Source organism: Lutra lutra, chromosome 3, assembly GCF_902655055.1.
Source record: "Lutra lutra chromosome 3, mLutLut1.2, whole genome shotgun sequence".
Lineage (NCBI taxonomy): Eukaryota > Metazoa > Chordata > Mammalia > Carnivora > Mustelidae > Lutra > Lutra lutra.
In genome coordinates this window covers 185,911,237-185,925,557 of record NC_062280.1, presented here as the reverse complement: position 1 = coordinate 185,925,557, position 14,321 = coordinate 185,911,237, and the positions used below count along the sequence as shown (strand labels likewise).

The 14,321-nt window shown below is 43.3% G+C and overlaps 1 protein-coding gene across 3 annotated transcripts in view; it reads left to right on the top strand.

The window, feature by feature from the left end:
• The window catches only part of ABCC4 (ATP binding cassette subfamily C member 4), a 248,357-nt gene that overhangs the window by 216,365 nt on the left and 17,671 nt on the right, over positions 1-14,321 (top strand). For all 3 annotated transcript variants that reach the window (XM_047720242.1, XM_047720241.1, XM_047720243.1), the window contains exons 27-29: positions 1,233-1,322; positions 8,850-9,022; positions 9,447-9,552. In XM_047720242.1, coding sequence (XP_047576198.1) covers positions 1,233-1,322; positions 8,850-9,022; positions 9,447-9,552 — 369 coding nt within the window. The remainder of the gene's footprint in view (positions 1-1,232; positions 1,323-8,849; positions 9,023-9,446; positions 9,553-14,321) is intronic.

Sequence of the window (14,321 nt, the reverse complement as noted above, 5' to 3'; positions counted from 1 at the left end):
GGGGTCTTTCAGTTCAGGAATCATTTTGAAACATCGTATGACCAGTGATTTTTCAGTGCTCTTGGGGGTATACGGGACACTTAATCAACTTTGTAAAAACAAAGTGTCCTTTTTAAAATGTCTTTTAATATTTGGATTTTGCCTTGAGGCAGGCATGTTTCAGTCAGGCGAGATTTGAGGCAGGTGATTCCCTTGAGCCGTTCTTGGATGCCTGTGGAAGAGTCCCGTCTCCTTCCGTTCCCACATCTGTGCATCTCATTGTTCGGCCCCGTTCCCGGAAAATACCCAGTTGGGCTCTTCCCTGCTGCCCATATTCTTTTGGCCTGGGTTATCGGAGCCTTCCAGAAGGAAACGTATGTGGCCTACATACGCTTGCATGAACCGGGTTCTCTCCTGAAACCCAGAAGGAGGCATATATTGCAAGAGTGACTTAATTGTGGCTCCTCCTCATGCACATGAATAGGAAAGAGCTATTTAAATTAAAATAATTTCCTTAGTACACACGCCACAATGGGTTTCAGGTTATCCTGCCCTTGCAGGTAATGATGAGGTTCTGTGAGGTGTGTAATCCCGATGCACAGACAAGATAATGTGGGGATCAGCTGGTCCAAAAGCAGAGGCATCTCTTGACACACAGAGGTGCCGCTGGGCCCATTTGTCTGCATTCTCTTAGGACAAGAGAACAGGGCGTCCCGTTCCTGTGTGGGGAGAGGTTCCCCATCCCAGAAGACAGCTCCACCGATGGAGGGAACATCTTGGCTTCTTCATCAGTGCACGTGGGAACATATTGCCCAGTTTTGCTTTGAGTCACAACCGTCAACAGAACATACTCTTACTATGTTCTGGAGTCGCACCAGGAGTGACGATAAACTTACCGAGCGCTCTTGATGTAACATTCCTGAAATAATCATATCCGTGTATTTCCTGTGTAAGCAGATACTGCTAGGAAGGTGTTTTTAAAAACCAGATCATCCTTTCTCTTAAGTTTCTTCTTAAAACAACACATTTCAGCAGTTTCTTTTGTTAGTGTTCAGGGGTCCAGAAGATATTTTGGGTCCCACTTCGTATAATAGAAAGTTAATAGAGATACTGTTTTGTCTGAACAGACATTTGCAACCATATTATTAATGATTATAGTGAATTTTTGTTTTATATTTTAATTCTGGAATGTCGCATTGAAATAAAATGCCAAGAGCCTATAATAATAACATCCACTCTTCTGGGATATTTAGGAACCTGTTTTATTCACTGGAACAATGAGGAAAAATCTGGATCCCTTTAATGAGCATACGGATGAGGAACTATGGAATGCCTTAACAGAGGTAATTTATAAAATGGAATTATTAAACTTGTTACCATCGGTTTGTATGTCTGTACCTGTAGAACATTGTGAGTAATTAATGGGAACGTATTGGTTTGACTCATTTTGTTCACCCTCCAGGAGAGCGTTGATGACTTGGATACACTTAGAATGTGTGTACTGGTGATGATGAAAACCAAAAGTAAAATGTCTCATGTTTTCATTGTAATTTTCTTCCTGGAATCCAAAGCCACTGGATATATTATCTTACTTGTCTTTAGCAAAGCACTAAACTGGACATTGTATTTATGGGTCCAAGTTTTAATGACCAGTTAACCTGCAACATTCATTTTACTTCTCTGTTCTTGTGGAACGTCCACTAAATGAAGACAGTAAGAGTTTTTCATTATTGACGGAAAAGGTACATGAGATCATACTAATAAAATGCTTTGAGGATTTATAGCTTAGTGTTTATTAAAGTTAAACAGAAGGTGTAACAGTTACTTTTGGCAAACGTAATTTTAATGCACTAAGTACGTGGAAATGACAGAACCCTGGAACTTTTGCTAAGTTTTTACACTGATATATTCGTTTCTAGAGGATTTCCTATTATTCGTATAGTGTTTCCATTTGGACCACTCCTTGAATTTCCTTGCCCTTGCATGGGAAGGATTTAGGCTGTTAGGATGCTGTTGGTTTGTATGTTTTGACACTAATTGTTTTATGTCCTTGCCCTAATTCTGCAAATTGACTCTAAGCTTCTGGGTGGCAGAAACCATGTCCGACTTCTAAACCTTAGGCAGACTTCTAAACCCTCGAAGCACCTAGCTCAGTCTTCGGCTTTTAAAAAAGCCCTTAATAACTAAGTACTAAGTATTTGATCTCTTCATTTGGAGACCACGTGGCTTATTTCTTTAAAAACAGTTGCACACAGCCCGTGACTGATGGCTCACGTTATTGTTGTTTTGCATTAATGTGTTTGTCATTGAGTGTCACCCTTCCAGGGAAAGCTGAGCTCTTCCACTTTATAGATGAGCTTTGTGAGCAGGCCGAGTTGGAGGCCCAACAGTTTCCTGCCGGTCGTTCTGGTTTCTGAAGGCATGTCCGTGCTGAGTCTTTACACACCCACCTCGCTTTCCAGTAACTGTAGGGATTTTATTTGCCTAAATTGGGCCAATTACTTCACCTCCTTCCTACTTGAAAGCAGAGGATCTCTGATTTCATTTAAGTTGGTGGGTCTTTTCTGGTGAAATTCTAGAAGAGCAGAGGTGGGCAGAACAGTTAGCCATCAAACCTAAGGAAAAATAGGACGAACATTAATGCTTTTGAACTCGTATGACAAATTTTGATGGTGCAATTGTGACACACCTTAATAAGACAGGAATTACTGGTAAATTATTTTTCTGTTTGTTTCAGAGCTCGAGTTCTCTCCTGATAGATTCTCAGATAGTAAAACTACTCTAGAAACACACTGTTCCAGGACCATGAAGAAATGTTAATTAGGAGACAAATCCTATAAAAACTATCTTGGAACTTTGATCATAACTTATTTTTTTTAAGACTTTATTTATTTATTTGACAGACGGATCACAAGTAGGCAGAGAGGCAGGCAGAGAGAGAGGAAGGGAAGCAGGCTCCCTGCTAAGCAGAGAGCCTGACTCGGGGCTCAATCCCAGGACCCTGGGATCGTGACCCAAACCAAAGGCAGAGGCATTAACCCACTGAGCCACCCAGGTGCCCTTTGGTCATAACTTATATTTCATCTTAAATTTCTTTCTTCTGCCAAAATTAAAATAAAAATTAATAGCTTCTCAGAATTCTAAAAATGATGCGATGGAAGTGGTTATAGTAAGATCTACCTTTATTTTCAACTACATTAGGAACTTTCTTGAATAGAAATAAGCATGACTGTCTCACAAAGTGAAGTGAGTGGTTTTTGTGTTGCTTCTGGAATTGACCTCATTGCTTCAGTGATACTTCTTAGAGTGAGAATTCATCCCATAGTTGTGTTTCTCTAGAAATGATTTCTTCATGACGTGTATGTTTTTCCACAAAAGATTTGGTAGATTTTCTTAAAATAGGAATATCTCATTGTATTTACAGTATGATTCCAGCTGTTTTAGTCATACACAGTTAGGTGTACCTAATAAAGGCACCAAAACATAAACATTGCTCAGTTGGGGAATAATAAAGCAATAAGTGATCCCCCACCTTTGGCTTTCTTGAATTCTCCAGATTTTCTCTGGTGTACTTTTTTACTTTTATCTTCTGGAGCATACTCCTGGCAGGTGAAGTCCCACACACTTGGCACAGCGTTTACCTGGGTTCCATGACCCTCTTCAGGGAGGTTTGTTCTGTAATAGATCAGGGACCCTTCACCTCGAGTCCTTAGAACCTCCAGGTCTTTGGACTGTGGACGAAGAGACTTCCTTCCCGAAAATTGTGCTCCTGGTAGAATAGATGTGGGTTTATCCGGAAAGACACCATACAGAGGAGTCAGTCTAATGCCATTCAGGTTCTTCTCGATCTCTCATAATCAGTCTACCCACCATCTCCACAGCTTGCTTCTTCCCATGATGTCCGCACCTGAGTGCGTCAGAACCAGCCCTGCTCTCCAGTAGAGGGTAGGAGACCGCTGGTGTCTTCGGCACCTCCCTTAAGGGTGGACTAGCCACCGGGGTCGGCTGCTTTACAAATGATGCCAGACAGGAAACGACTCATCGGGTTGGCTTGAGAGCCAGTAAGAGAGCACTACTGTCTTCTCCTGTTTAGGAAGTCCAGTTAAAACGATTTTTTATTTTTAAGGCCTTTTGGTTGTGTTTCCTCCTCCTCCTCCTCCTAGACGATCCAGAAGGTCAGAAGGGCGGCAGTCCTGTGCACACTGCCCATCTCATCTGACCTCTTTTTTCATGTATTGAAAAATAGTCACAAACCAAAGAAAGTTCACTAGAAAATTGGTGGCCATTGGGGTACCTACAAAGCAGCAGCAATATTTAAATACAAATAATGACTAGAAATGAAGCAGTTTATTAGTCAAGGGGCTAAAAGATTATAACATATAAAACTCAGTAGTATGATACTCCTTTAAGAAGCCACAACGACAACGAACAGCTTTAATACTGGGATGTGTGATTAAGAGTGGGGTACCTCATGTTAGAACGTGGAGGAATTGTCCGGTTATGTTCACCGCTGACGGTATCTCTATTAGAATACGGGTCTTTCTCAATATATAGGAAACCAAGCCCAAGAACTCCGAGCATCAGCACTGTACCCTTGGGGGGTGTAATGCAGCTCTTCTTTTGTGATATGTTGCATTTCCATTTCTCATGAGGCTGTGTATTTTGGTAAATGAGCTCTCCCTTCCCTTCATTTACTGTTGGCTTAGTTCTAGGAAAAGCTCCTACCGACCTGTTGATTGCATTTCAGACTCTCTTCTCTCTCCAGCCTGCATCAGCCTTTCGCTTTGACAAATAAGAAAATTCCACAAAATGTGGAGAGGATGCAGCATCCGTGTTAGCCTCCTATGATGGGGGCTAGCACCTGGTCCATTCCGTATACATAGCAGGTTACCCTGATGAGGTTTACGATGATGCAAATGGCTGTCATATGAATTCAGTTCATTATTTTCAGTTTTGCTGTAGTTTATTATTTTCCTAAGGTTAAAAATAATCTGAAGGACTCTGTATGGAGGAGATAAGTATTTTTGAATAGCATTATTTGAACTTTTTTCCTTAAATTATTATTTTTTTAGATTTTATTTATTTATTTGACAGAGAGACAGATCACAAGTAGGCAGAGAGGCAGGCAGAGAGAGAGAGGGAAGCAGGCTCCCCTGTGAGCAGAGAGCCTGATGTGGGACTCGATCCCAGGACTCTGGGATCATGACCTGAGCTGAAGGCAGAGGCTTTAACCCACTGAGCCACCCAGGCACCCCTTAAATTATTTTTTAAAGCTCTTTGTTTTTTATTTGAGAGAGAGAGAGAGAGAATGAGATAGAGAGAGAGAGAGAATGAGATAGAGAGAGTGCGAGCAGGGGGAGGAGCAGAGGAAGCAGCAGCCCCCCTGCTGAGCAGAAAGCCCGATGTGGGACTTGATCCCAGGACTCTAGGATCATGACCTGAGCTAAAGGCAGTTGCTCAACCAACTGAGCCACCCAGGCGCCCCTCCTTAAATTATTTTTTAAGTGCCTTTATATACTTTAAAGTATGATGTTAGGATATCTTGAAGCTGCATAGCTGTTGTGAGGAACTCATTTCTTTTACAATGACATTTAATAAGAAGAAAATGGTATCTTGTATAAATTACATGGATTTGTTTTCTGATTTTTATAGTAGTAAATATGGCACAAAATGAGATACACTTGTGGCTTCATTCATGCATCCAATAAATACCCAGTGGGAGCTTTTTAGAGAGGCATTCTTGTAGACTCTGAGACTCTTACAGTCATCAAAAGAGACTATCCCCTCTCGGAGCTAAAATTCCCTTGGAGTAGATGGAACATAAGTCAATGGATATGTAATCAAGTCTCCGTACTGATGCGTGCAAAGAAGAAAAAGCCGAACACGAAGGGAGTTTAACTGACCACATTATGAGATAGATAGTATCTATTGATCTCTTTGTATCAGACAGTATTGAAAACTCTGCATATCCTGACTCATTTTATATTCCAACAATGTTAGGTGGTAGACGCCTTTAAAATCACTACAGTCTTATTTACAGGTCGGGAAGCTATGATAAAGTTAATAACTTGTCCAGTTGGCAGACCCAGGCAGTACTCATGCCCAGGCTGCCTGACTTCCGGGTCCCAATTTTGTATTTAAAAATTTTCAGATCACAAGAAAGCAGAAGCAATAGTATAACCCACACACATGCACCCTTCACCTGGTTCTTATATGACCACGTCTGCTTCCTCTCTCCTGTAGTCTGTGCTGTGCTGAACCTGCTGGAAAGTAAGTTGCAGAAATTTTCATTACAAGTTACAGTTCACCCATAGATACCTAAATATATGCGGTATAAGAATAAGGACCTCCCCCTACATAATCCTCATCTCACTCAAGACCCAGAGGTAATATTATGCTGGTCATAGGTTTTCACATTCCCTCGGTTTAACTCCTGCTTACTACCTTCTGCCTCTCTCACCTTTTCTTGGTTCTAATACTTCATTATAGATAGAATGAATGAATGAAAACACTACAGATGGCGTTCATGTTCATATCATTCTCATAATCAGCCCTGATTGGTCATTGAAGACAGAATCTCAGAAAACTGTGTTTTCTGGAAAACCTATTTATTCTTCATCAGGCAGCTATGGGCAACCCAAAGGAGGATTAAAACCCAGGCTAGTGAGCTGTCACGTGAGTCAGGGGGCGAACATGAGGTTATCTCTTCCAACGTCAGGATGTCCAGTCTTAAGAAAGTCTTAAGTAAGATGCACTGGCTTAGGTGTTACCAAAGTCAACTCGGAAGGAAGAGCTGATCAAAGCCTCAATGGGTTCCATCCCCTGGGGTGCAGATCTAGGAATCTTTTCGTAAGAAGAATCACCTGTGGGCCCTCTTCCTTGTAGTGGAGGGGGTTGGCTAAGCCAAATCTCTCATTTCATACTTTCCAGTGCACGGACTGGCCCCCACCATCCTGACCCCACCATCCTGATCTTACACTTTAGATTTTATAGCTTTCATGCGAATGCTGAGTACCAACACCGTATTTATCCCAACGCAGATTCCCATTTCTGGGGATTGGACTTTGGTCTTAAGCACAATAATCACATTCACAGATGTGCTTCAGCATTTGGGGTGCTGTAAAAACATTGCTCACGCACCCTTGGGTTTCATCATTAGACGTTGTGGTTCCACGTGCCTGCTTTTTTGGCTGTCACCCAACCATCTCTTGGTTCTCTTAATTCCAAGTGTATTTACTCTCTATTCTTTAACCCTCAAAGATAGCGTGAGTTTGGTTCTTGTAAAATTTCCCCAAATAGGCATGTTGCTGAGCTCTACCACTCAGCCTGGTTTCGGATTATCTTCGGTGTTGAACAGCTTGTTGTTTTTGGAACTTACAATTGTATGAAGGTTGATTAAGATGAACACTATCTAAACTCAGAGTCTGGGGAAAATAAGATGTGATGTTGTGCCCTGTTTCCATGAGTTTTCATTCACTGGAAATCCTTTATGAGATTAAATGCACTTGACTGGTCTAGCAGGGTGTATTAAATTTGGGAAAGAGCCCATCCCCAAAATAGGTTCCAGGTTTGCTAATATATGAGGTGTGGTTTGCCATTGTTTGAATTTGTGAATTTATTTTTTTTTTTAACTTTAAAACCTTCCAAAATGGTAAAGTGCTGACAGGATTATATCTTTGGAGAAGCATACTTCCTGTAATAATTAAATTTTTTCTTCTCCCTTTAGTGTACCAACTCCCATACAAAAACGTATTCTGGGAAACTTGACTCAACCATACTGATCCATTTAATGTTTTTAGTGTTTAGACTACACTGAGAGAAATAGCTTTATGTTTTGAGAAATTTACGTACTTAATCCTGAGAGAGGGGTTCCTGGTGGACATCAGGTGGCAGGGGTGATTTCTTATCACCAACTTGATTGGTATCATTTTACATATCAGAAAATTTCCTCACTGTAAGTGTGACTCAGTAGTTTTTGGTAAATTTGAAGTTAGTCATCGTAACAATCCAGTTTTAGAACATTTCTGTCCCCGACCCCCGATTCTCATCTATTTACAGCTAAGCCTCTGACCCCAGGGAACCATTGTTCTGCTTTTTTCTTTTTTTATATTTTTAATTTTTTATTTTTTATAAACATATATTTTTATCCCCAGGGGTACAGGTCTGTGATTCGCCAGGTTTACATACTTCACAGCACTCACCATAGCATATACCCTCCCCAGTGTCCATAACCCCACCCCCTCTCCCAATCCCCCTCCCCTCAGCAACCCTCAGTTTGTTTTGTGAGATTAAGAGTCACTTATGGTTTGTCTCCCTCCCAATCCCATCCTGTTTCATTTACTCTTCTCCTACCCCCTCAACCCCCCATGTTGCATCTCCTCTCCCTCATATCAGGGAGATCATATGATAGTTGTCTTTCTCCGATTGACTTATTTCGCTAAGCATGATACCCTCTAGTTCCATCCACGTCGTCGCAAATGGCAAGATTTCATTTCTTTATAAATTCCTACAGTTACCTTTTATCTAAAAATTAAGGAGGGACATTTTTAATTGTTCCCTATGTTACCTTGAGAATAGCTTTATTCAGCGTACTGTATATCTCTTCATGTGTGAACAGACAGTGCCTACCAATGGCAACACAAGAGTCTAGACTCCCATTAAGCATGTGCTCCTAAGTCAGAATCATTCTGTCCTGAGTTGATGCAACCGTCTTTTTCAGTGAACAGCTATTGGCAGTAAGTCCCCCCATCACGTGACTAGGCATGTAAGACACGTGACATCCTAAGGACTTCAGAGCTCTTGTGTCCAGTGGGCTTGTCTGCTTTAATAGGAGTTCATTTAGGAAGAGATCATTCTTTGTGCATCCACAGGTACAGCTTAAAGAAGCCATTGAAGAACTTCCTGGCAAATTGGACACCGAATTAGCAGAATCAGGATCGAACTTCAGCGTTGGACAGAGACAGCTGGTGTGCCTCGCCAGGGCCATCCTCAGGAGAAACCGGATATTGATCATTGATGAAGCGACGGCAAACGTGGATCCAAGGTACAGAACTGAGGTCCATGGACCCTGGAATTCAAATTTTAAATGCGGTCGGTGAGAAACATTTCATGATGCTGAGAAATGTTTCTAAGCGCTCTCTCTGCCCCCAAGACACCTCTTGATAACATTAATTCTAGAAAACAGAGGGAGAAGCCAAAATGAGTGATACGGTGTGAATGGTTTTGGAAGGCATCCTAACAGAGCTAGTTGCCTAAATTCAACTCCTGAAAGTTTCAAGCAATTGGAGGGAAGAATATTTTACGTCATTATATGCAAAATAGGACATTTCTAAATAGATTTTTTGATACTCAGTTTTTTCAAGATCATGTCTGTGATTTTTTAAAAAACATTATGAAAATGTCATGATTGTTTTAAGTCTTAAGTCTGCTTTTCCCCATCTACTGAAATACAATTCCTTTTGTTCCAGAACTGACGAATTAATACAAAAAAAAATCCGTGAGAAATTTGCCCAGTGCACTGTGTTAACCATTGCCCACAGGTTGAACACCATTATTGACAGCGACAAGATCATGGTAAGACTCTCACCTGTGGCATTCCAGGTGTTTCCATTAATGTTCAGTTTTTCAACTTAACCATCCGTGTACAACCTGATAGAAACCTCCAATAAGTTCGTTTTCTGCTCATCCCTGACGATAACTTAAAATAACTCATTTTTCCTGACCATCCCTGACATCCCTGACAATAATGTAAAATAACTCATTTTTCTGCTCATCCCTGACGATAACTTAAATACTTAACTGTAACTTCAGAATATAAAATTATATAATAATTTCCCATTTCCATTTTAAAAGTTTTTTGAATTGTCCTTTTTCTGTATGATGGTCAGCCATGGAAATATTTCAAATCCAAGATCTGGCCTCCTCTTATAGTGGGTAAAACAGTCATTTTCATCGTATCACAGTTGTTTCAGTATTTTGGATTTTCCTGATAAAAAAAATTAGCCTTTCATTTAGGCTGCCCATTGGTTGTTGGGTTAGTTGCAGAATTTCTCAGCTTTTGGGATGTTCACAAGATGTAGCATCAGAGGGGAGTCTGAGAAGAGCGGCCCTGGTCAGAAACACAATGTATTTCAACAGAAAGGATTTAAGGTAGGGTATTTAACATAGGAATTGGAAGTCTGAGAACGTGGAAGGGAAACACTGGGGTAATAATTTTAGGAAGCAACTACTGAGCCTCAGGACAGATTTCCAGACCCAAGAACTCAGAGGAGAGTCCCTAAGGACTCCTGTGCTCAGACCTCCCAAGGAGAGCCACTGCCCAGCTGCAGGTCACGTCTGTGAGGTGCACCAAGAGGCTCATTCTCAGTGTGTGTTCTAATGGAAGATGGGGGCTGGCACCAGTTCCCAGTTGATGCTGCAGGAGTGGCATAAGCCAGGGAGACCTTTGGCTCTTGTGTCCCACCTTCAGGGCCCCCCAGTCCCCCCTGCTGGTGGAACACAACAGCGCACCCACTGGCCAAGGTCTCTGACATGGGATTTGCAGAAACCCAGCCCCAGCCTCTCACGTGAGAGTGTAGGAAGAAAGGCAGATCTGGGCCCGAGAGGCTAGGTGACTAACCAGCAAATCTGTCACACCGTGGATCAGGCGACCACACACGTGAAAAGCTCCAAGCTTTGGTCTCTAGACCTTGATTGGCTTTTTTTTTTTTTTTTAAAGATTTTATTTATTTATTTGACAGAGAGAGATCACAAGCAGATGGAGAGGCAGGCAGAGAAAGAGAGAGAGGGAAGCAGGCTCCCTGCTGAGCAGAGAGCCCGATGCGGGCCTCGATCCCAGGACCCTGAGATCATGACCTGAGCCGAAGGCAGCGGCTTAACCCACTGAGCCACCCAGGCGCCCTGATTGGCTTTTTCTTTCTTAGTAATTCGGGCTTTCCTTACTTATTTTTCTTTCCTTTTTTCCCTTCTTCCCTCCCTTTTGTCTCTATCTTCTTCTCTTTTTTTCTTCTGTCTCCTTTCCCTCTGTTGCTTGCTCAGGTTCAGTAAATCCTAGGATATGGCTTTATAAGATGATAAGAAAGACATCCCTCAAAGGCAAAGCCTTTGTATTCAAATGATCCCAAGGAATGCGAGTTATTTTCAGGCTGCCTCTCCACCTGTGGCAACAGGCTGACTTTCTGCTCATTGTCACTAGACACTACAGTGATTCTTTGATTAGTCGTGAGGAAGTAAATAGATAAAGAAGGCCTACACAGTGCATGAGAGGCAACAGATGGGGTTAACCAGTGATTTTGATGGTCTGGACTAAATAGGTTAATAATTAGTAATAAACAATTAGTAATATCCAAGCTTCCTTATGTCCGGTGAAAATGGAGCTATCTCTTTGGACTTTTGGGGGCAGTTTCTGGAATATTGCCTCCCACCCCGCTTCATATGCATTACCAGACGGGATGGGGGGGTGGAAGGGGAGCACTGAGAACACCCCAGACTCTCCACATTGAACCTTGGCACTCCCCAGACCCGGACACGAATAGAATGAGCTCTGACAAGGCAGACAACAAGAGTTGGGTATTCCCAACCAAAAGGATGCTTTGGGTTTCAAGCAGTGTGGCCGGTCTGGACTAGAATGTCGCGGGAGGAAGCAGACCACCCCAGCTGTGGTGGTCCATGATGGCGGGACAGTGACTCTTAGATTCCGGAAACATTTAGCATCAAGCATCCTTAGTCCTCCGTTTTGTGTTCTTGAATGGGAACTGGAAAAAGAACCTGTCATTTCTGTTTGTTTCCTGTCACGTTGTTCTCGTCTCTCGGCATCGTATGTTATAGGCCGTCCCCGGAAGCGTCCTTCCTCCACAATAAATGAGTGATGCCGTGACGTGTCCCTGTTTGCCACACTTTGTCAGGCCTTGGGGGCGGCAGGAAGCTGGCTTGATCTCCAGTTCATTTGGGGGCCCGTCCAAAAAAAGCCCTTGCTCCTAAATCTACCACATAGAGTTAGTTTTGGTGTTTGGTCTGACGACAGGGATGGTAGCAGCTCCTTTGTGTCGCCTCAGACTCAGACTTACTTGGAGCATTGTGGCCTTGGAATGCGTGATCAGTTAGGGAAACAGCAAAGGACAGAACCTGGCACATTTGTTTGCTGGTCGTTCCTAAATCCTACTCGTCAGGGCCTGACCCACAGGTGAGAACTTTTCTGTATCCCCTTAACCAGTCAGCTTTATTGCTGTTATCAAAACATGCCCATTTGTGGAATGTTCTCCTACCAGTATCTCCCGGTAAATTTCGAGAACCTCAGATTTTTCTCTCTCGGTCAGTGTTTTTGTCCACAGCCTTAATAGGGTTTTGCAAAGCAATTTACAGTCCCTCCCTTCCTTTCCAACCTGGCCTCACTCTGCTCTCCCTTGTTCCTTAAAGAGGGAGTTAAAACCGCATAGGTAACCTGTCAGTCACCTTTCGGTTCGACCGGATGATGGCGGCTCAGGCTAAGGCATTGCTGGTGCCTTGGGTTGCTGAGATGGCTGGGTTGGTGGCCGATAAAGGACGATGTGCTGGGTTGAGCCTGGAACATGAGGGAAGGGGCCTGAGATCCGGGGGAGTTGGCGAGACTGAGGGACAAGTTGGTTTGGAGATGGGAAGTGCAGGGTTCTCTTTAGAGCCTGTGACCTGTGCCTGGAAGGCCTTTATTTTCCATGGTGGCCTCTGTCTGTTTCCATGGGGCTGCCGTTACCACCAGGAGAGGTGACTCGGCCACTAGCTCCCATCACAGTCAGAGCTGGTTTTGACTGCTGACTCCTTTGACAGGAACGGCAGGAGGGGACCTCAGGGAACCCCGGTGGCATGCGTTCCCTAGCTTCCTCATTGGGGAGCTGTCCTCTGTGCTCCGTCCACTCCAGGTAGAAACCTTCTATTTTATTCTAGAGCGTCTGATATCCCATTGGCTTCCTGTCCAGCGAAACACCATGATTCGTGTTCTTTTCTCGAACCTTTGACTTGGGGAGCAATTCTTTTCTTCTTGCTGGCTTTAGAAATACCCATTTTCTTTCCAAAAAGCAAGCGATGGTCTGTTCTGTTATTCTGAAAGCTTTAGGGGCATAAAGACGCATCCATCAGCTGCAAGGCCCACTGCTCAGGAGAGGGGTGGAGGGTGGCCGGCCTTGGGGAGTGACTGGGGAGGTGACTGATGCTAAGGAAGGGCATAACCAACAGCCCTGTCATCGTAAAGTCGTGTAATTGTGCGCATTCGTGGTGTCATAATTACATTTTGTCGCACTGGTGAATACTATTGCACAAAGACATATGGACATGGTTTTGTTTACTGTAAGTAAATCAAACAAAAGGCTTGTTGGGAAACAACTGTGACCTAATTAATAGCTTTGTTTATGTGTTGGCTCTCCAAAGGGATTTGCCCAGTTTTGGTTCATTAAGCGCCATTAATGTGTTAGGCTTACAATTCTATTTTACAAAGATGTTCTCTCAATTTTAACTTTATTAAACATGATGTAGTTGTCATGACAGCTAATTTAATCTTCCTCATTTACTCGGTTGCCACAAAACAGTGGAGCAAGACAGACAAATTAGAAATCCTCTTTCTCCTAATACTCACCACTGGTTCTGCGTTAAAGATGGCTTCTTCCCTGTTGCTGGAGGATTAGCTGGTTACTGGTGACCTGTCTTCTCTTCAGCCAGGGCGACAGCTTTTTCCTCTGGTCCCCACGTCCCCGAAGTCCAGACAGCATACCCAGACTCCCCCCGGCAACGGGAGCAAAGGAGGCGTCCACTGCCCACCATTACTGCCTGCCGTCTGGGTTCAGCGTCTTCACTGTCAGGAGTCGGGGCATTCTGCAGAGCAATGGCCGGGGCTGAGAAGCCCGGAGTCCTCCTCTTCCGTTCACAGGCCATGCTATGGTCTTATGGTCTTTACCTTTCTTCCTAAACTCCTGCCCCTTTGGAGTAGAGTTTTTCTCAGAGAAATCAAATCTGACACTGTTGTAACATACCCACCTGGAAGAGCACAGAAGCACAGCAGAGCTACCTGGAGTTTGAATTAAATCCCATTTTTCACCTTTCTGGAACTTTCGCTTCAGGGAACCTCCATACGTGGCCGCAGTTAGAACATTCTGGAAGAGAACAGCTCCTTAAATACTCGAATCCAGGTTTTCAGAGAGAAAAATAATAACTGGGAAGGTCGAAAGCACAATCTGGGAGACGAAATCCTTGGGAAGAGGCGGCAGGTGCTTACATGCAATGGCGAGAATTAGTGGGGTGGAGCAGCTCTGGCGGTCACTGTGACCTGGCCTTCGCTTCCCCAGGTGACAGTGGTTGACCATTCCAAGACCTAAGAA